This window comes from Columba livia, chromosome 25 (assembly GCF_036013475.1).
Source record: "Columba livia isolate bColLiv1 breed racing homer chromosome 25, bColLiv1.pat.W.v2, whole genome shotgun sequence".
NCBI lineage: Eukaryota > Metazoa > Chordata > Aves > Columbiformes > Columbidae > Columba > Columba livia.
The window spans coordinates 2613453-2633484 of record NC_088626.1 but is presented as its reverse complement, the minus strand read 5'-3'; the positions used below and the strand labels follow the sequence as shown (position 1 = coordinate 2633484).

The 20032-nt window shown below is 43.7% G+C and overlaps 1 protein-coding gene across 3 annotated transcripts in view; it reads left to right on the top strand.

Annotated features, from left to right (window-relative positions):
• The first annotated feature begins 6337 nt into the window (after positions 1-6337).
• EBF2 (EBF transcription factor 2) overlaps positions 6338-20032 on the top strand; it is a 120367-nt gene continuing 106672 nt past the window's right edge. For 2 of the 3 annotated variants that reach the window (XM_021280896.2, XM_005513521.3), the window contains exons 1-6: positions 6338-7302; positions 10037-10193; positions 11189-11252; positions 11539-11594; positions 11955-12028; positions 19518-19586. In XM_021280896.2, the coding sequence (XP_021136571.1) occupies positions 7172-7302; positions 10037-10193; positions 11189-11252; positions 11539-11594; positions 11955-12028; positions 19518-19586 (551 nt within the window). In that variant the 5' untranslated portion in view covers positions 6338-7171. The remainder of the gene's footprint in view (positions 7303-10036; positions 10194-11188; positions 11253-11538; positions 11595-11954; positions 12029-19517; positions 19587-20032) is intronic. The other variant, XM_005513523.3, reaches the window with a different exon arrangement.

The window sequence follows — 20032 nt, the reverse complement described above, 5'->3', positions numbered from 1 at the left end:
TTAGCTTTATGAAGTTAGGTGTGTTAATAGTTCTGTTCCACCAAATTAAAAAAACAAACAAACAACCTTCTTCGGGTTATTTACCATACCTCAGAGAAGCAGCAGAACTGTTTTTCCAAGGCTGTACAGTTCTAATTTTGATATACTGAGTTTTTAACTACCTCTTTCTTGCCTTATGGAAAGAATGTAGGAATAGTCAGATTAGATTAGGGTTCTTGTGTATTATATCTTAGCTTCCAGTACCAGATGCTTTAAGAGAAGGCACAGGAGACTTTGCAGGAGGCAGATGTTTTGATCAGTGACCATTCCCAAGAGACAGTGTCCTAATCCTAATAATTTGTATTATAGTTGCACCAATAAACTCCAGTGAAGGACTCAGAATCTTGACAAGTGAGTTTCTATGTTTTATGGAATGATTGACGCTGGCTCCTGACTGCAGTTGCAGTCCTTAATAATATAACCTGGTTTTATTTTTAAATCACAGAGCTCAATCCCACTGTCGGAATTGGTTTGTGCTTATCTACGTAACTCTAGGTTGAAAATAGCCTGCATCAGCAACACATCCATGTCCTTGAGTGGCATAAAGCAGGCTGCCTCCGTAGTCTGAGCCCATACCAACCAAGGCTCTCAGTGCATGTGTGTTACATGACTTGGGTACTCTTGTAGTTGTGATGGACTCCTGTGTGTTGGGAAAGATGGTCTTGTAAGTGAAGAGCATGTTGGATGCTTGTTCTTGTGTGCTGGGACGTTTTGGTGCCTCAGCTTCTCAGCCTGTCAAACAATAATGCTGCATGGATTAGGTGACTTTGTCTCTGCACATACCTTGAAAGCTTTATGGATGCCGATATTTTAGCTATGAAAACATCTTAAAATAAGAAAATTGAGTGATACAATCAAGCTTATAATTACACATTCCCCCCCAATTTGATCTGATCCAAATGCTGTTGAAGTCAAAATGTTTCCAACAATGTACTAGGCTTTGAACCAAACCCTGTAACTTCCTGTATTTTTGTGTGTGGTGAAGTTTCTGGATTTATCCTAACAGTGAAAAGTTAGTGGAAAGCCCGAGGTGGATCTGCCTACTTATCTGAGTTCTGTGAGGATGAAAATCAGTATACTTTCTTGAAAACAAATATTTCTTTGAGAAGACTCTGGAGTTGTATATATGCATACATATGCATGTATATCCCTGGAAAATGACAGAAGTTTGGAAGCTGAAGCTTTTCTAGGTAGCCAGCCCTGGCTGGAGGCTGTTTCCTCAGCCAATCAAAACAGTGCAACAAGATATGCGTTAGATATGTACCTTCTTTTCTGGCAATTGAGGCAAAGCTGGCAAATTTGGAATTAAATAGAATTTGCATATTCCTGCTCCAATACTAGTTTGGATCAAAGTAATTTTGTATTACTGGGACTTGAGTGTCCTAATTTAAAAGTTAGGCTATGCTGCATGAAAGAGCTGAAGAAATTTGCACATGTTCACAATGCTTATATTTTAAGTATTTTAAAACCCAAGTTTTATCTAGCAAGATGCTCAAGGTTTGCTGACTTTCAAGCAGGTCAAGTGTCCGTGTGGCATCACATCGAAGTGACCGTTCATGTAGTTAAAGCTAGACACCTGTTTTAGACAGAGCTGCATTGAGTTAAGTCAAGGAATAAAAATGAGGCCCACACAGTACAGATGTCTAAGCAAGAGGTTAAGCATGTGTGTATTGTCAAGTAATTCTTGTAAGACCACTCGAATGACTAATATAGGTTAAGTGCCAGTGTAAGAATGTTTGTAATACTGGGGACCACTTTTTATTTGGTTCGTATATTAATGAATGAATTTAGTTCTGCTCTCCAGTGTGTCTGCATTTATCCACTTGCTTGTGAAGACTGTTTGACAACTCGAGTTGGGTCATAAGTGTGTATCTGGAGCTAGAAAGGCTACAATAACCTAAACTTCTCTTCTTCCTGCTGAATATTTTAGATAGTTTATATACAAAGACATACTGTAAAACTGACCTTGATTGCTTTCCATAAGCTGCAAAATGAGAGAGAGGATCCCAGCACAAATATACACCCACTTAAAGTATTTTTCCTGAATGTGCTTGTTGCTTCAAACCTCCATGTGGTTAGAAAAACAAACTTCAGCACTAAGACTTCTCAAATCTGCATTATAAAATAAAATGGAACATACACTCCCGATAGTAAAATATTATTTGCTAACGTGTTCCAAAAAGCATGCTAGGCAAAAGGCAGTAAAAGTATCTTTAAAAAAAAAAGTTGGATATAAAACCGAGCAGATGTGTTTTTCTGTTCTAGTGAAAAAAGCACCTACTTACTGGAATGAATAGGAGACTCAAAAGAGGATCTGATGGATACAATATTTTCTCTCTTTTGGGAAAGATGAGGTGGAGAAGAAGTTATTAAATGTTTACTTATGCATTTGTAAGTTTGAAAGCATTCCTTTGTTCAATGCTTATAAATGTGATCAGCAGAATATCTGGAACTTGCACATTTTGTAAGCGCTGATCGGTGTGCACAGTTTCCTCCAGTAAATAGTGCCTTTATGGTGCAAGAGGGAAGGGGGAGAGAAAGAGGGAGAGACGGGGTTTAGCTCTTGGTTTTGCAGCTCTAAAGCTGTGTTTCTGGTTATTTGCGAATGGCATAGGAGAGGGGTCAGTTATTTTATACTTGGGGGCTGAACTTTTTCCAGAAATCCGATGGGGGAGTTCTCTTCTGAGAGAACCTGTATGTTAATTATATAAAACTGGGCTTATAATGAAGATAACCCAAAGCACTTCATTGCTTAAATCCTTGTTTTGCATTTTCTATGCACAGTTGAGCTCGATTTGCTTTCGTGACTTAGTTGCGTGCACCTGAACTGCTTGAAACCTCTCATATGAAAAATGTTTTAAGAAACTTTTTTGCCCCCTTAAGCTCAGCACCTTCTTATTTCAGCTAAATTGAGGGTCTTGTAAATGAAGAGTAGTCCTGCATCAATCAGCTGGAGCAGTTTGGACATAGTGCTCTGACCACCCCACACCCCTGTCCTTCCACGAGTTCAGAACTCAGCCTGTTCCTGGTTCTTGTCACCACGTTTCTGCTGCAGGGTATCCCATGCAAGTAAATATTTTGTTTATGCTTATGTTAGGCTCTTGAAAGCTATTTTCGGGGACTTCTTTGTTTGTCAAATACCGTTATGTTGCCAAAAAATGTGATTGATGTGTGCTTGAACATGAATCACTTGCATTTAGAATGTCTTAAAACTTTAAGCTGTTAACAGCTTAAATTAACGTTTATAACAGGCACTTTTATTTTTCTGGTACAGGTGTACCGGAAAAATGAAACTTCCAGTGAGATTATTGGATAAAGAGGGAAAGATTAGTTATCCTTCTCCATTCTGACACGGATAATTTTAACCTACGATTCGTTCCCTTGAGACACCTGAAGGATGGTGAATTCTCACAAATGAATAGGAACAAGAATGAAGTGCTTCCTTCCAAGTGTCGTCTTTAGACGTAGTTTAACTTTCTCATTGACATTTTCTTCTTAAACGTGACAGGAAACAATAGTAGTTTTAAGGTAACGCTTTTAAAGGACTTGAGTATCAGCTTCAATGCATGTGTTTCTTCCTGCTGGCAGTCGCTGTGTCGAGTCGTGAAAGTTGATTCTGGTGTATTAAACGACGTTGTTAAAAACCCACTAACAAAGACGAGCATCTCGCTTTACCACGTCAAATCTGCCTCACCTGTCATTTTGACCCCGGCATGTGGAAACGAGTGTGGCAGTCTGGAGGGGAACAGCCCTTCCTCCAGCAGGAAATCATCAGCGCTCATCGAAACAGTTGCCTTTTTTTTTTTTTCTTAGTACGAAGAAGAAAATCGCTTCAAGCGATTCCCGAGACTGAAAGCGCCCGTGAAAGTTGTGGGGGTGCGGGGCTGCGCGCAGAGCGGCGCTGCTGCGGGAGCCCCGGCCCGGCGGGCGCGGGGGGTGCGCGGCCCGACACCCTCTCCCCGCTCCGCGCTCACCGCTGCTGCTTTACAGTCCTTTTCGCTCCGAGAAACCCTTTCCCCAAACCTTCGGCGTGCTCTTATTTATGCCTCTAAATTGTATTTAGAACTGGGTGTAAGTACGATATGAAGATACGCTGCTGGAGCTTCCTTCTCTTTACCGCGGTGAACTCGCAGGGGTTTTTTCCCAAGCCAACGCGCCATCCTTCCCGGAGTTATATGGTTATATGGTGCCAGTTACCTGCCGGTGGAACCGACTCAGCTGAACCGCAGAAACCTCTAAAGTGCAAATCCAAATGAAGCGGCGGTTGCACTCGTGTAATGCTGCTTTTACTCAGTGATTTTGTATCAGAAGCGTCTGAGAAACAGGCTTTTCCCAAACTATTTAAACGAAGTCCCTGAAATAGGAATCGGGAGTTTATAACTGCAGAAGTATTTAAGAACTCTTGTCATTTTAAGATACGCTGCAAAGGAGAGGAACTTTAGTGGGGGGAGAAAATTCTCCCCCTGAAAGCGCTTCCTCTCGCAGGAGTCGAAGAGGCGCCCGGGCGCGGGGCTGAGCCTGGCGCAGCGCTTCCCCCCCGGCCTCCAGCGCTTCCCCCCCGGTCTTCAGCGCTCCCCGCCCCCGGCCAGCAGCCCTCGCTGGGGCAGCAGGAGAAGGCTCCGTTCATTTGTCCCTGAAGTGCAAAATTGTGGTGGCAGCTGTTTGGGGCGAAGAAAGTGCATCTCCTCTGACCTGCGCCGCTGCCCTCTGACCCGCTATGAATCCCGAAAAGCGGGGCTCCCCGGGGGACCCGGCACACGAGTGCCCATTGTTCCCGGAGCTGGCACGGTCCGTGCCCGGCGGTTCTTAAGCGACTGGGTTGGAACTGAATAAGCGTTTGGGTTGGATCCCTTGAACGCGTTTCAGGGACAGACTCGGCTTTATCAGTAGGAGCGAGGGACCGCAGTTATTAGGAAACATTTTCTCCTTATGAGTACGCCGGCCAAGGTTAGATCGAGTGGGAATTCCGCTCCCCCACCTTCCGTCCCTGCCCCAGGTTTAAGAATAAATGCAGGAATGGTCAGAGTGGCATTGCCAAAAATGATCTTATTACAAAGAGGAGGCTTTTATTTGAGGAAATGTACCCATGCCTATTGCAAAACGGTTTTTAAAAAATCGCCATAATATGCCTTTACCATCGCATGTGCGTTTACATCGTGTGTTTTGTTTGTTATTGTTTTCTTTCCTCACCTTTTTTTTTTTTCTTTTATTCGAATGTCATACCACTGTTTGGATTGGGTCTTTTCAGATAGAGAAATTGCATCTCAAAGATGCTAATATCATGTCTTGAAAGGCTGGCTTCTGCTCTCTAACACCATCAAACTGCCGGTGCTTTGCTGTAACATTAAAATAAATCCAGCCTCGCCTTTTGCTAACCTGACAAAATCACTTACTGCATATTTATCAATTTGGGGAGGTGGGTCAGCGCGATAAATTTCCTTGAACAAAGATTGTGTGAGATGTATTAGTTCATCTAATACCACGTCTGTCACTTTTGTAGACAAAATAATTCGGAGTGCCGGCTTTGCCCTCTATCGTGCTTGAATTAAGTATACATTTTCATGAAAGTTTTATGGGAAGATTTTAATTTGCAATTGTTTTGAGGGAACTGTAGGAAACTCCCTGACAATAATCTAGCATTTAATAGAAAGGTGGCTTTTTCAAATGCGGCTGAACGTGGGTGGAAGGAATTAGGATTTTTTTTTCTGAAATGGAAATTGTATTTCTATCCCGTAAAAAAAAAAAAAGAGGCAGGTTAAAGAGAGGAGCTGCACATAATGAGTCAAGGAAATCCTTACGCTGTCCCTTTAACTACCGAACATCTGATTCCCTCATCTGGCAGATGGTCTCTGAGCACAGATTTGCATTCATTGTCTTGAAATCTGTTTTCGCGTTGGTGTTATATAGATTTCAGAGGCAGATCTATACACAGATCAGAATACAAAAGGGCCAGGAGGAAAATATCATCAAGGCAGAGTGGTTTAAAAAAAAGATTAAATGTGGACGCAGGTATCGTCCCGCTTCACAGCGGGCTGGGCTGAGCTCCAGTTTCCTTTAATGGGAAATTTTGCCTAGATGTAGTGTGTTACAAAAACTTTAAGGCTGAACCTGACAGCTTGTGTAGAGTAAGAACTTCAAGGTCTTCTGGGTGCGTTGAGTCTCGCTCGCTCTTGCTTATGCAGATAGTCTCAGCATCCAAAACCCCCGCAGGCTTTGCGACCGGGACCCATTTCATGCCCTCTAAGTACTTAAAAATCTTTTAAAAATACCGCGCCCCGAAACAAACCAGCCAACTACCTGTGTGGTTGCTTTATTATTTCGATATGGAACAGATTTCTAGAGATTGCTGCATTGAGCGCAGGTCAGTTATGTAGCAGGACCGTCTGGTGTGCGGCTGACGACATGAAATTACAAGCCAGCCTGCGGGGCCGGGGCCGCGGGCCGGTCCGGTCCCTCTCCCGCCCGCAGCCGCGGGGCTCCGGCCTCGCCGCCCCCGCCCCAGGGCTGAGCGCTCGGAGCCAGCAGGCGGCAGGATCGCACGCAGCCCTCCAATCGGGGCATCTTATGCAAATGAGGAGCCCTTATTTGGGAGAAGTCTCCGCCCCCTTCCCGCTCTGTGCGCTCCCCTCGCTGTAACCCATTCATGGTGGCCACTTTGGGAAGGATCGGCGCTTCCCAGCCGTAGTGTGTAATCAGACTCTCTTTAGCTCCATTTCTTCCTTTCTTTTACAATTTATCCCGCTTCTTCTTCCTGTTTTTTTTTTTTTTTTTTTCCTTCTCCTCTGGATTAGGCAGCAATCAATTCTCCCTGTGTCTGAGAAACAGGTGATCCTTGTTAACTGCTATCAGTTTCTGGATGCAGTTTGCTCTCCTGCGTTTGAAGGATAATGACACCAGGCAAGACCGAATCAGCATAACTTTTACTTTGCAAGAGGAAAAACTTTTTTTCCCTATTTGAAGGCATTAAAAACACGTAACATTTAAAGACAGAAGAAGTTGGTTTTAAAGCTGAACTTCTCCACTTTCTGGGATTTGTGTGTGTCAACTTCAAAGGCTGCGTCTTTTTTTTTTTTTCTTCCTCCTCCCTTATCTCCCAAAAGGAAACTGTTGCTAGTTGGAATAGACTTTTTAAATGTTTGGGATTCAAGATACTTTAGGAAGAGGACCAATTCTGAAAGATAAATCTCTAGGTTCTGAAATGGATTCCGTCAGGTCCTGGGTCAGAAACGTTGGGGTTGTGGATGCAAACGTAGCAGCACAAAGGTAACTGTGACTGTTTTCTCCCCCACTTCCCCCCTCCTTTTTTTTTTTTTTTTAACCAAGCCTTTTCTTTACTCTCTATTGTTTGCATTTGATATTAAATTTATTTTCTCCCTTTCTGTCCCCCTCCTTCCTCCCGGTTTCTTCTAGTCAGTGAAAATTCAGGGTGTTACAGCTAGAGCAAGGGAGAAGCACTCCAAAAACGGAGAGCATCAGGAGTCCGAAAATCCAGTGCAGGGATCAGATGACACAGAGCTCGGATCATTCTTTCTTCTTCAGCACAAGGGAGATGTGTGGGGGGGTGGATTGGTTGTACCTAGCGATACACAGAACTCCTTCCCGCTTTCTGGGGCGGACAGCTGAATAGGAGCGGACCAAGTTAGGATTAATTTAAATGTAGATCTTTTCCCTCGCTCCGCCCCGGCCCATCTTGTTTTACTTAATTCAAGTGTCTCTGTAGCTACGGTAAGCACTGGAGAAACCTCAGCTCGTGAATTGCAGGCTGCTAGAGGCAAGCAGCGAGCAAAGCAGGCTTCCGAGGGAGAAGGAGTGTTGGTAGGCAGAAAAGCCGTGCGGGCAGCCCGGCGGTGCCGCGGCCCCAGCGCGGAGCGGCCGCACAGCGCGGAGCCCGCTGCCTGCCCGCTCCCCTTGCAGAGCCCGCTGCCTGTCCGCTGGCTGCCCCGCTGCCTGCCCGGAGCCCCTCTCCCCTGCCCGCTCCCTGCCCGGAGCCCCGCTCCCTGCCCGAAGCTCCGCTGCCCTGCCCGGACCCCGCTCCCTGCGCAGAGCCCCGCTCCCTGCCCCGCTCCTCTTCCCGCAGCCCCGCTCCCCTGCCCGCTCCCTGCGCGTAGCCCCTCTCCCTTCCCCGCTCCCTGCCGGCTCCATCCCACCTGCACGGCCCGGCTGGTCCAGCACCTGCGGGTGCCAGGGATCGCTGCTGCTCTGCAATGCCAGTAAACACACGGAACTGGGGGGCTCTTTGGTTTTTACTTGTTCGGGCGGCTTAGCTTTCCCCCGCTTTTTTAATTTTCTCTTCCCAGCCAGTCGGCACAAGTCCGTTATTCTAGTCTCTGCCCGTTAGGGGTAAGACGATTAAAAACCTTTTTAGGTTTTTTTTTTTTTTTTTTTCTCCTCACTCTCTGGATACTTTTAAACATTTTTTTTTTAAACTAGCATCGGGGAAGGGAAAGGCTAAATTGGTTCCGGGAATAAGTTTGCTTTTATTTAACACAGAGACAAGGCAAAGGGCATATAACATAGATGGAACTTCAAATGAAATAGGGACATTATAGAAATAGTCCATCCATGCCCCCACCCACGGCTTGATCCGTGAGAAAGGTTTTCTAAACACTATGGGAGGAGTTATCGGAGTTTTATGAATGTCGATAGACGGTTTAATAACTATGATGACGGGGGGAGAGGTTTATTCCCGGGGAAACCGAAAGTAAAAGGAAGCGGCTCCCAAGCAGCCTCTAATTTGCGGGCGCGGTGGAGACGCGGTCGCGCTGTGTTAGGTGGTGGCATTGCCGGGTTTTTTTCAGAGATCCGTAATAAACCAAGAAATCCGAGTTTTTCCATGTAGAATGAGAGGAAGCCCCAAACTAGGTGCAGTTGTGGCGGATGTGGCGAGTCCCCGCTGTACCTATTTGGCAATGGAAAACACGGGGAAACATCTGTAGTTCTCCGAAAGAGGCAAATACTTTGGCTAATGCAGTGGAGCTGTTTTGGGGACTGACAACTGAAGCTGTTCTGACTCCTAACTTGTCTGGCAGATAAATTTAATCCTTCTGTTAAGTAATATGGAGGTGCTTGCATGCACCTATTTTCAAATTTGCATTACGGAGAGGGAGCTACAACTAGTTTCACTGAGAAATGTAGCAGTTAGGGATACTCTGGATGTGCAAAAGCATTTGAATCTTTACAAGCCCGGCAATGTGTGGGAACCACTGCATTTTCTGCAGTCAGGGACAAGATTTGGGCAAGGGCTAATTAACTGGAGTCTAAATTCTTTCCATTTAAATCAGAAATTGAAGACCCAGGCATTGGTTCAAATAGGTCAGTGAGTAAAGACTACATTGACGAAATTCACTGCTGAGGAAAGCAGATATTCTGCTTGAAACTAGTTGTCTTTTGCCTAAAATATAGCTGCCCTCAAGCTGACAGTCCACTTGTAGGAAATGTTAAGATCACTTGTCTTGTACAGGAAAAGGGAGCGATGCTGGAATGCACAGATAGCCCTTCCAGACTCTCTGATATGTTACATCTACTTCCCAACCTGTGTGTTGCATTCCAGCCATGAGTGTGACAGGCAAGAAGGAAATAGGTAGAGGAGGAAGTAAAACACTTACTGTCTTTAGCAATCACCGATCTCTTAACATTCAGGCTCTGTAATTTACTCTTGTCCTCAGAGCATAACCATAAAGATACCAGGGCCAAGCCAAGATGAGTGTTACAATGACAGCTTCAAACTTGGGCATCGCTTTGTCCCCCCGCCAGGCTCTGCATTCGGCCGCAGCCGCCCCGGCCCTCCCCGCTGTCCCGCTGGGGAAGGAGCCATGAGAGCCAGGGTGACAAGTGACACTTCCTAACCTTGCGTGACACTCGCACAAGGTGGATGATTCCCAGCTTTTCTCTGAATGTGTTCTGCCTTTTCTGTTGTTGTTCTGCTGTTACTACTGCACAACCTGGTAATGTCTTTGTCTCTTCCCCCCACACCCCATCCCGTGTTTTTCCTCCACAGCGGAGTAGCTTTGTCCAGAGCTCACTTTGAAAAGCAGCCACCCTCCAACTTGAGGAAATCCAATTTCTTTCACTTTGTTCTGGCTCTCTACGACAGACAGGGGCAGCCCGTGGAAATAGAGAGGACAGCTTTTGTGGACTTTGTAGAAAATGATAAAGTAAGGCTTGTTATCTTTCTTCTTCCTCTTTTCCTCTCCAAATTTGACCTTTTCTTCTCCCCCAATTGAGCCGCTAACTTTTAATACCTGTTGTCCCTAACAAAATACAGCCAGCTCTTGGTCGAGTGTTCAGGTGCTTTGGTAAAGCTGTGCGTGCTGCTGCAGTTCAAAAGGCTTGCAAGCCTCTGCCGGATCTGGAATAAAATGGGAATTTCATACATCTGCTAAAAAGAGAATTAAAAAATGCATGGGGGACAACTGCGTGCCTTTTCTTTTTTTTTTTTTTTGGTATCTACAAGATTTGCCAAGTTTTATTAGTACCCTAACAGAAGTGGAATCTGACCTGTAATAGGTCGTATTATCTGTTGAGCTTGATTATTTGTATTCCTTAAGACTCCAAAGTAAACGGCAGTACTCGAGAAGCATTTGGTTTGAGATTTTTTTTAATCCATGTGTTGACCATTTCACATTGTTTTTACAAGTATTTTCTTAGTCATGGACAAGATTTTTTTAACTATGAAGGATGCTTGTATAAAATTATCTTCTAGGAAATTATAGTGTAAAAAAACTTGCAAGGAACATCCCTGTAGCACAACCTTGGGGAAATAAATAACAATGACTCAAAATAACACTGTTACAAAGCAACGAACACATTAAAAACCAAACCCACCGAGCTTTCCCGGTATCAATCTGCTTTATATTAACTGGCTGAAAACATACAGATTTGTCTCGGTGTATTGCTTTGAAAAAGTTGAGAGCATAATAGCAAAGAAGAGAGGAAAAGAAGTTCTTGAACTCCTACAGGAAAAGATGTCAGCTGTATTTTGTAGTTTGTCCTGGGTCATTTGGAAGGTTAATATATCCCAATCAGTGGATCCACCCCTCAGAATTTTAATGAACTTTGTTGCCACTTCAATCATGATTATCAGATTTTGCATTTTAAATGTGCCAAGTGTAAGTTCTGGAAGAAATTATTTGAAAATTGTCTCTTTCAGGAGCAAGGCAATGAAAAGACGAACAACGGCACACATTACAAACTCCAGCTTCTTTATAGCAATGGTGAGTCCCATTCCCAGTCACCTTCTGTAGGCTGTAAAATGTGGCGAGCTCTGTAGGTGTTGTCACTCTGATTTCCAAAATACCCTGGAATTCCCTGGTTGATGCCCCTTCAGTGCAGGGCTGGGCTCTGAGCTTCACCTGCTGTGGACGGGCTTGGGAAACCAAGCTAAATGGTCTTTCTGAGGGTGTTTAATAAAGCACTGGCTGAAATTAATGATTTTGTTGTGATGCTTAGGGAAAGATGCGTGTTACCAGCATTATTTCTGACTCTCGTCTCTTGCTCTAGGTGTCAGGACTGAACAGGATCTCTACGTTCGGCTCATCGATTCAGTCACCAAGCAGGTGAGCACAGCTAATAAATAAATAGCTACCCTATCCCACCTCATCCTTCCTTTTTTCTTAACAGTGCCCTGCGTAGTTTTTATTTTCTTGTTCATTTGTATTGCAGACCTTATTTCTGAGGGCAATTGAAAAGTAATGCTCTTAAGTCTATTTTTTTTTTCCTCTACGAATTATAGGTTTTTAATCTATTTTTTATCAATAGTTATATATAAACTGCTTTCCCTGCTCACAAAGGCCTTGGGGCAGGTATTTATTTGCAAGCAATGGTGAGGTAAAAAGCCTTGACCTCAGATCTGAATGTTATGACAAATAAGCAACTCTTGTATGCTACTGGCTTACCTCTTCTCTTTATTTTTGTAGCCCATCACTTATGAAGGACAGAACAAGAACCCAGAAATGTGCAGGGTTTTGCTTACCCATGAAGTCATGTGCAGGTAGGGTGACTTTACGAATGGCATCATTTCTTAAGTTGGTTTCCGTAGATGGCAAAGCGGCCTTTTCAATGAAGCTGTAGGTAGGAAGAGTTTGGTTTGTTTGATTTTTGTTGGTGTCGAGTCAGAGAGATTCTTGTGTAGGAAGACTCTCATTTTACACGCGGGTGACATTTGATTTGGGTTCAATGCAGATATTTGGGGGTTTGTGTGTGGTGTTTTATGTCCTTTTTTTCCCCCTTGGCAAGAAATTTAGCAAGCCCAGGCCCACAGTCTCAGCTGCATTATTTTTATTTAAACTAGGCCTTTGTATGCGTTGTTTAAATTGAGACTTTTCATACCCTTATTTCTTGCAAAAATTCCCGTTCAACTTTTGAGAACAAGCTGTTTAACTTCCAGATTTTGACTTAGAAACTAAAAGGTATTCTTAATGTACTTTTCTCTGGTGAAATATTTTATTTTTCTTAATTCAGTTATACTCATTAATGTTCTTAAATTTTGCTTAGTTCTACCCCAACCAAAACAGAAGCCTCTCCAACCAAAATACAAATCCTTCTTTTCTATACTGTGTGAGCAACATTTAGAGGACTTCCACCTTTTAATTAAACCCCGCTATTTTTAGTTAGAAATTAGAGGGTAAAATGAGTTGAGGATGTTTTTAATAACATTTGTATAAGTCTGAAGTTACATGTACCTTATGTATGTACATCGTGCTTCCATGGTAACTTATTACTTTTCCTGTTCTTGTGTAATTAAATTTTTTTCAATACATATAACAATGCAAACACTCAATGTGGTATATTAAAATGTGTTAAATTGTGCATAGAATGTCCTTTCAGAAAATGAGAGGCAAAACCAATCATGACCTTTACTAACAGTTTGTGATTTATTGTATTATGGGAGGCCGTTAAGCTGTCGGACTGAACGTCGCTTCTTTTACTGTTGCAGTTTGCTACTTGATTTTTGTGGTTATTTTTTTTTAAGTAGCCTTTTAAGGTAACAGAGTAAGAGCAGCTTGTTTGGGCAGACTTCTTGTGGTACTTAACAACTATGTCAACCATCCCTTTACTTTTAAAATATAATAAGAATGAAGTAAATGTCTAGTGTTTATCTGTTGTGCTTTGCTCTTGTTAATTAAGAAAATGAGCATTGTTCCTTTTGACCAACAATCACGTATGTATGCACAAATACAGCATATATCATGTACGAGAGATACGGCATGCTTTGCGAGGACCTGTAGATGTAGTAGCACAGATCAACGGGGTGTATGCTACTTTCTGGCACGTCTAAAACTTGTGTATGTATTTAAATATATATCCTATCTATATTGTTTAAAGTCTTTGCTGTAACTGGGTGAACATTAGAGAAGATAAATCTTTGAATCGCTATGGAGTTGGGTCCTGGTTTATGCTAACAAAATAACAGTCACGATATTTCACCCTCCTCCCCACTTCCGTATAGTGTGCGGTTCTATCTTAGAAGTTAAAATACTTCCGCAAACACCAGTATCCTCCCTTCCAAATGTACTTCTTTAAAATACAATTATTTTGGCTTTTTCCCCTGCTCCCTGTCCCTGCCTTTATGGCATCAAACACTCCGTTCAGCTTTTATATACCTGGCCTCTGCTGATGCCTACAAACATATTCCGTGCTTGATTTAAGGCTGTGTTCTACAAATGTAAACCATTATTCCGATTACACTGAACTCTCCTGCTTGATGGATTAGCCAAGGAGGAATTACAACTCAGGGATGTTCTTGCCATGTAAAACGCAGATTAGCGAACAAAATCAAAAGCGCTCTGTAACCTAATCAAGTCATTTGACTTTAAATGTCGTGTTTTCCTAAAGTGTCTCTGAACAGGATGCAGCATATTCCAAAGAGGCATTACACACATCACGTTGAATAATGCCAAGGGAATGGATTCGACTCTAGTTAAACTCGACATTTTATTTTATTTCTTTTAAGTACAATAATCAAATCTTCCTCATTGTGTGCTGCTTAAGTGGCAGCATCAATTTTTAAAGCCCCTAGTTTAGTTTGCATTAGTAACAGTATATAAAAATTTAATGCACTGTACCCACTGTGCTGTCCAAATTGATGCCTACTGTTTTTAAAAAGAAGGGTCTGCCTGTCTTTCTCTTCTTCTTCCCATCCTTGCTAGTTGAAGGTAGGCTTTATTTTGGTATTTTTTTTTAATGTAATCACACAGGCAGCTATTCTTGCTGTATAGAGACAAGTGCATCCGAAACTCGGCGTCTTCCACTCAGACGGTGACAGATGCGTGCTTAGCAGGAAAGTTGTCTAAATATTGATATGGCTACAGCAATCTGTCATACCAATTGAAAGTTAAACTCTCAGCTCTCAATAATTAGTGCTTTCAGCAAGAGGCTCTATTTATTTATTTGCAAATCTGGAATTTTGCATTTGGGTTATTATGGCCTAATGGGAACTGTTCCTGTTAGGTGGATCTAAAATACACAGTCGTTCCCCCCAATGGTTGGAAATCAAGGTAAACAGTCTCCTCTCCTCGAGTAACTTTTTCTTTTCTTCCTTTCTTCCAATTACGGACTAAGAGGAAAGTAGTTGTTATGCTGCTGCCAGCAACCCCCTATGCCCTCAATGCTCAGAGGGTTAAAAGGTATTATAATTTGAACAGAAGTAGTCTCAGGGCCTACAGCTGGCTAATAACAGAGCCGCATTGAGGCAGGCGAGCCCCACAGCTGTGACTTTCGCCACAAGGCTCAGACTAGACAGGAGCTCTAATCAGCTGGGCCAGGCGGCCACTGGGGCCTGTGTCTTTATCGGCCAGATGGTGTGAATTTAGACACTTTTGTTATGCAATTGCAGGGAGGAGTTGGGGAGAAGAAAACAAAACAAAGGCCACCATGCTGTGAGCTTATTTGAGTTTGAAATTAGAGACAGATTTTTTTTTTTTTTGGTGGGGGAGTGAGGGGAGGGAAGTTGAGGGCTGAATTTTAAAACCATTTTAGTCAAGTGTGAGGAGGGAAAGGATGCGAGTTTGCCTTAGACACGAGCTTTCTGGAGGATTCAGTTTGTAGATCTGGTGGCGACTGTGGTAGATTTTTGGTTTCTGTGTTTGTTTTTAGGCTTTTTCAGGACAGTTCATAATGTAAACCATTACTTTTCCTGCCTACATCTAGTTAGAGGGGAAAGTATAATAAGAAAAAGTGTAGAAAATAGAAGTCTTGGCCTTGATATTCTTATTTTAAGCAGATGAGTGTCTCTAAAGATATGTTCCTAGCAGAACATTGCAGCAGAACTGTAAATATTGGTTAAGTCATGCCAATGATTTGTGTTAAGAGAATATTGTAGGCTTGATCCTGGACCACCAGAGTTTGGGATTTTTGCCATTGACTTAAATTAGAACATGTCAATTCTGTTACAGACAGCACTTGTAAAACAAACCCAGTGGAAATGTTGTAAAACACGATGCGAAGCAATGGCAGCTTCTCCGGGAGGAGTGTGAGCGGATGAGATGAGGTGGAGGCGCTGCTGGTGTGTTCTGCTTGACCCTTGTGGTGCTGTAGTGCAATTAGAAGTATTGTTTTATTACTGTCTGTATAAGTTACACAGCTAAAGGATATCTCATTAGTATTATTGCAAAGAGAGGAAATGCCTGCTGTTTCAGCTAGCTGGGAAAAACAAACACACACAAAACCAACACCAAAGGAAACAACAAACCACTCCGAAAGTATCTTAAAAATTGAGTTCCTTTTGTTGTTTGATTATAGCAGCATGTAAACCAGCGAGGCATTTATTCCCGGTGTTATTTCCAACGCACCGTTATATTGGACATGTCAGAAGTACATGCCAAATTGATATTCTTCCGAGTGAGGCTTTTCTGCCGTTTGGGGTTTTATTTTTTGTCTTTAGAAAACATCTTGCATCTTGGCTTTTAGTGCAAAAAACTGCAATTCTTTATAAACAATCATTAGGCAGCGGAATGCATAAAAGATGCACTTAAAACCAAGTTGGGAGAAGGAGGCAGTGGCGATATTCTTAGCTGGTGTGAATTACCATAGCTCCACTGAAGCCGATGGAGCTATGACAATTTACAGCAGCTAGAGGGGCTGCCCCAGGGATTTTTAAATATTTAGTGTATCCTTTTATTTTAAAAGGGCTAGCATCGATGAATAAGTGCAGGATTGAGGCAAAGGGAATGTAGAAATGTTGAAACAGTTAGAGCTGCTATTCAAATAGATCTGCTAGTTGGATCTCATCTTGCTGGGCAATTTCAACCTGCAGACGGGAAGTTCCTGGCACACGTTGGAACCTCAGGAGAAAATGTCTGCATTTGAAATTTTTCATATCTGAATTTTGTCTAAGTGCTTATTTTAGGTATTTATAATTTAATACTAGGCCTTTTGAGAAGAAAAGCTGCTCTTTCATATTTTGTACTGCCTTCAGTACAGTTGGACTTTGAGGGAAATATAGTTAACAAAGATGAAAAGAAAGCTGAGGTACTTAATACCTACTTTGCCTCGGTTTTTACCAGTAAGACAGGTGGCCCTCAAGACAACTGGTCTCTGGAGGTGGTTGACAGAGATAGGAAGCCAAATAGCCCGCTTGGTATTCCAGGAGGAAATAGTTGGTGACTTACTGAGCCATCTGGATCCTCACAAGTCTATGGGACCAGACAGGATCCATCCTAGGGTGATGACGGACTGGAAAAATGGGCTGATTCCAATGGGATGAAGTTCAACAAGTCCAAGTGCCGGGTGCTGCACTTTGGCCACAATCACCCCCTGCAGCGCCCCAGGCTGGGCACAGAGTGGCTGGAGAGCAGTCAGGCAGAAAGGGACCTGGGGGAACTAATGGACAGGAAGCTCAACATGAGCCAACAGTGTGCCCAGGTGGCCAAGAAGGCCAACGGTATCCTGTCCTGTATCCAAACCAGCGTGGTCAGCAGGACAAGGGCAGTGATCCTTCCCCTGTACTCTGCACTGGGGAGGCCACATCTGGAGTATTGTGTTCAGTTCTGGGCCCCTCAGCTCAGGAAAGACATTGAAGTGCTGGAGCGGGTCCAGAGAAGAGCAACAAGACTGGGGAAGGGACTGGAACACAAGAGCTATGGGGAGAGGCTGAGGGAGCTGGGCTTGTTTAGTCTGGAGAAGAGGAGGCTTAGAGGTGAGCTCAGCACTCTCTAGAACTACCTGAAGGGCAGTTCTAGCCAGGTGGGGATTGGTCTCTTCTCCCAGGCAGTCAGCAATAGGACAAGGGGCCATGGGCTTCAACTCTGCCAGGGGAAATTTAGGCTGGAGATTAGAAAGCAAATCTTTGCAGAGAGAGTGGTCAGGCATTGGAATGGCTGCCCAGGGAGGTGCTGGACTCACCGGCCCTGGAGGTTTTTAAACTGAGACTGGACATGGCACTTAGTGCCATGATCTAGTAAACGGACTGGAGTTGGAGCAAGGGTTGGACTTGATGATCTCTGAGGTGTTTTCCAGCCCAGTCGATTCTGTGATTCAGTGAATTCAAGCATTTTAGTTATTTTTTCAATTCCTCTGCTTGGAATTGTTCTTCAGTTGGAAAACCATAGGATTCAGACTGGCTGGAGAATTTTGCAAATGTGTTCAGCACGTTTTATACTACTGTACAAAAACCTAAACAATTTGTTGATTCTGTATGTGTAAACTTGAAGAACCTGAGCAGAATGTGGAAAAGATAATTTTGAAAGGTGTTTGTGTAATTTAAGGCAGAATCTGATCTAGTGACTTCCAAGGCATATGGGACATGTGATATATCTACTTAAAGTTTTGGATGCCTCCATCCTCCCCCTCCCATGTTAGCTTTGGTTGCAACAAACTGTCAGAGCATCAAGACATTTTAAATCTTCTAACAGACTTCTGTGTTGCTACAAATTTTTAAAATTGAGAAATTCAGAGCAAGGACTGTTTTTAAAGTCTATTCAACATTTGGTACTCAGCTGGTGTGTATGCAAACTGGCTGAAGGGAAGAAGCCAGAGAGTTGTGGTCAATGGGCAGAGTCCAGTTGAGGCCTGGATCTAGTGCAGTGCCTCAGGGGTCAGTGCTGGGGCCGGTGTTATTCAATATATTCATCAATGATTTGGATGAGGGAATAGAGTGACTGTCAGCAAGTTTGCTGATGACACCAAGCTGGGAGGAGTGGCTGACACGCCAGAGGCTGTGCTGCCATCAGAGACCTGGACAGGCTGGAGAGTTGGGCAGGGAAACATTTAATGAAATAGAACAAGGGCAAGTGTAGAGTCTTGATCTGGGCAGGAACAACCTCAGGTTCCAGTATAAGTTGGGGAATGACCTATTAGAGAGCAGCGTAGGGGAAAGGGACCTGGGGGTCCTGGGGACAGCAGGGTGACCATGAGCCAGCACTGGGCCCTTGTGGCCAGGAATGCCAATGGTACCTGGGGTGGGTTAGAAGGGGGTGGTCAGTAGGTCAGAGAGGTTCTCCTGCCCCTCTGCTCTGCCCTGGGGAGACCACACCTGGAATATTGTGTCCAGTTGTGGCCCCTCAGTTCCAGCAGGACAGGGAACTGCTGCAGAGAGTCCAGCGCAGGGCAACAAAGATGCTGAAGGGAGTGGAGCATCTCCCGGGTGAGGAAAGGCTGAGGGAGCTGGGGCTCTGGAGCTGGACAAGAGGAGACTGAGGGGGGACTCATTCATGTTTCCAGATATCTAAAGGGGGAGTGTCAGGAGGATGGAGCCAGGCTCTTCTTGGTGACAACCAGTGATAGGACAAGGGGTAATGGGTTCAAACTGGAACACAGGAGGTTCCACTTAAATTTGAGAAGAAACTTGTTCCTGGTGGGGGTGGCAGAGCCTGGCCCAGGCTGCCCAGGGGGTTGTGGAGTCTCCTTCTGTGCAGACATTCCAACCCGCCTGGACACCTTCCTGTGTAACCTCATCTGGGTGTTCCTGCTCCATGGGGGGATTGCACTGGGTGAGCTTGCCAGGGCCCTTCCAATCCCTAACATTCTGTGATCATCACCTATTGTCAGTGAGTGTATCAGTGGAAACCAAGTAACTTAGGGGTTCCTGGCTATTGAATAATCAACAAATCAGTTATTAGAATACAATACATCAGTAGGTTGTTTGCAGTCAGTTCTAACACCCTGTTTTGATGGACTTTCAACCATACATAACATATGATACTACTCATTCCTGTAGTGCCATTATGACGTCCGTTAATCATTTATTAAGCTTTTATGAGTAATGTGCCTTAATCTAAAATGTGACCATATTGCCGTCCATTTTTGTCTGGGAATTTGAAGAAAAGACGACAGGGAGGCAAGTGCCAAACTCAAGCTGGAATCAAGCAGGATTAGGGCACCTGGTTCCCTTAGTTCTTCTCCCTTCAGGAAAGCCTGGCCAGAGATTTCCTGGTCACTCTTCTAGGCACATAGTGAGTCCCGAAGCTTTGCAGACAAGAATTAGAGCTTTGCAACCAACTGTCCCGGTAATTCTTTAATTTTGGTTTTCTTTCTCTCTCCAGTCGGTGCTGTGAGAAGAAAAGTTGCGGCAACAGAAATGAGACACCTTCTGACCCCGTGATCATTGACAGGTAGGAAACATATCCTCTTTTTCCTACGAAAGCAAGCCCAAATTGTTGTGTGTGCTTTGAGGCAGCCGAGGGTCTTTCTTGCTGGTCAGTGTCTGCCCTTTGGGGATGTTTGTGCTTTGTAATTCTTTAGCGAAACGCCAGCCTAGGAGCTGGTTTGCTTTAGTCCAGCTGCGTCTACCTTGACAAAACTCTTGATGTTTATTTTTTAAATGAAGTTCTCTGTATATCACTTTCATTGCGACCAAATATTCTGTGTATGTCTCTGGAATACTTTCTGTTCACCAGGGATACGATCCATTTGGATTACTGAGGCAGATAAAGCTTTGAGCAACCTGACAGCTTCAGTAATATTCTTTAACAAGATAACAATATTTTTGTAGAAATGTGGGTGGAGCTGGTTTGAACAAAGATCAGCAATTACTACATTCATTTTTTTCATCACCGAG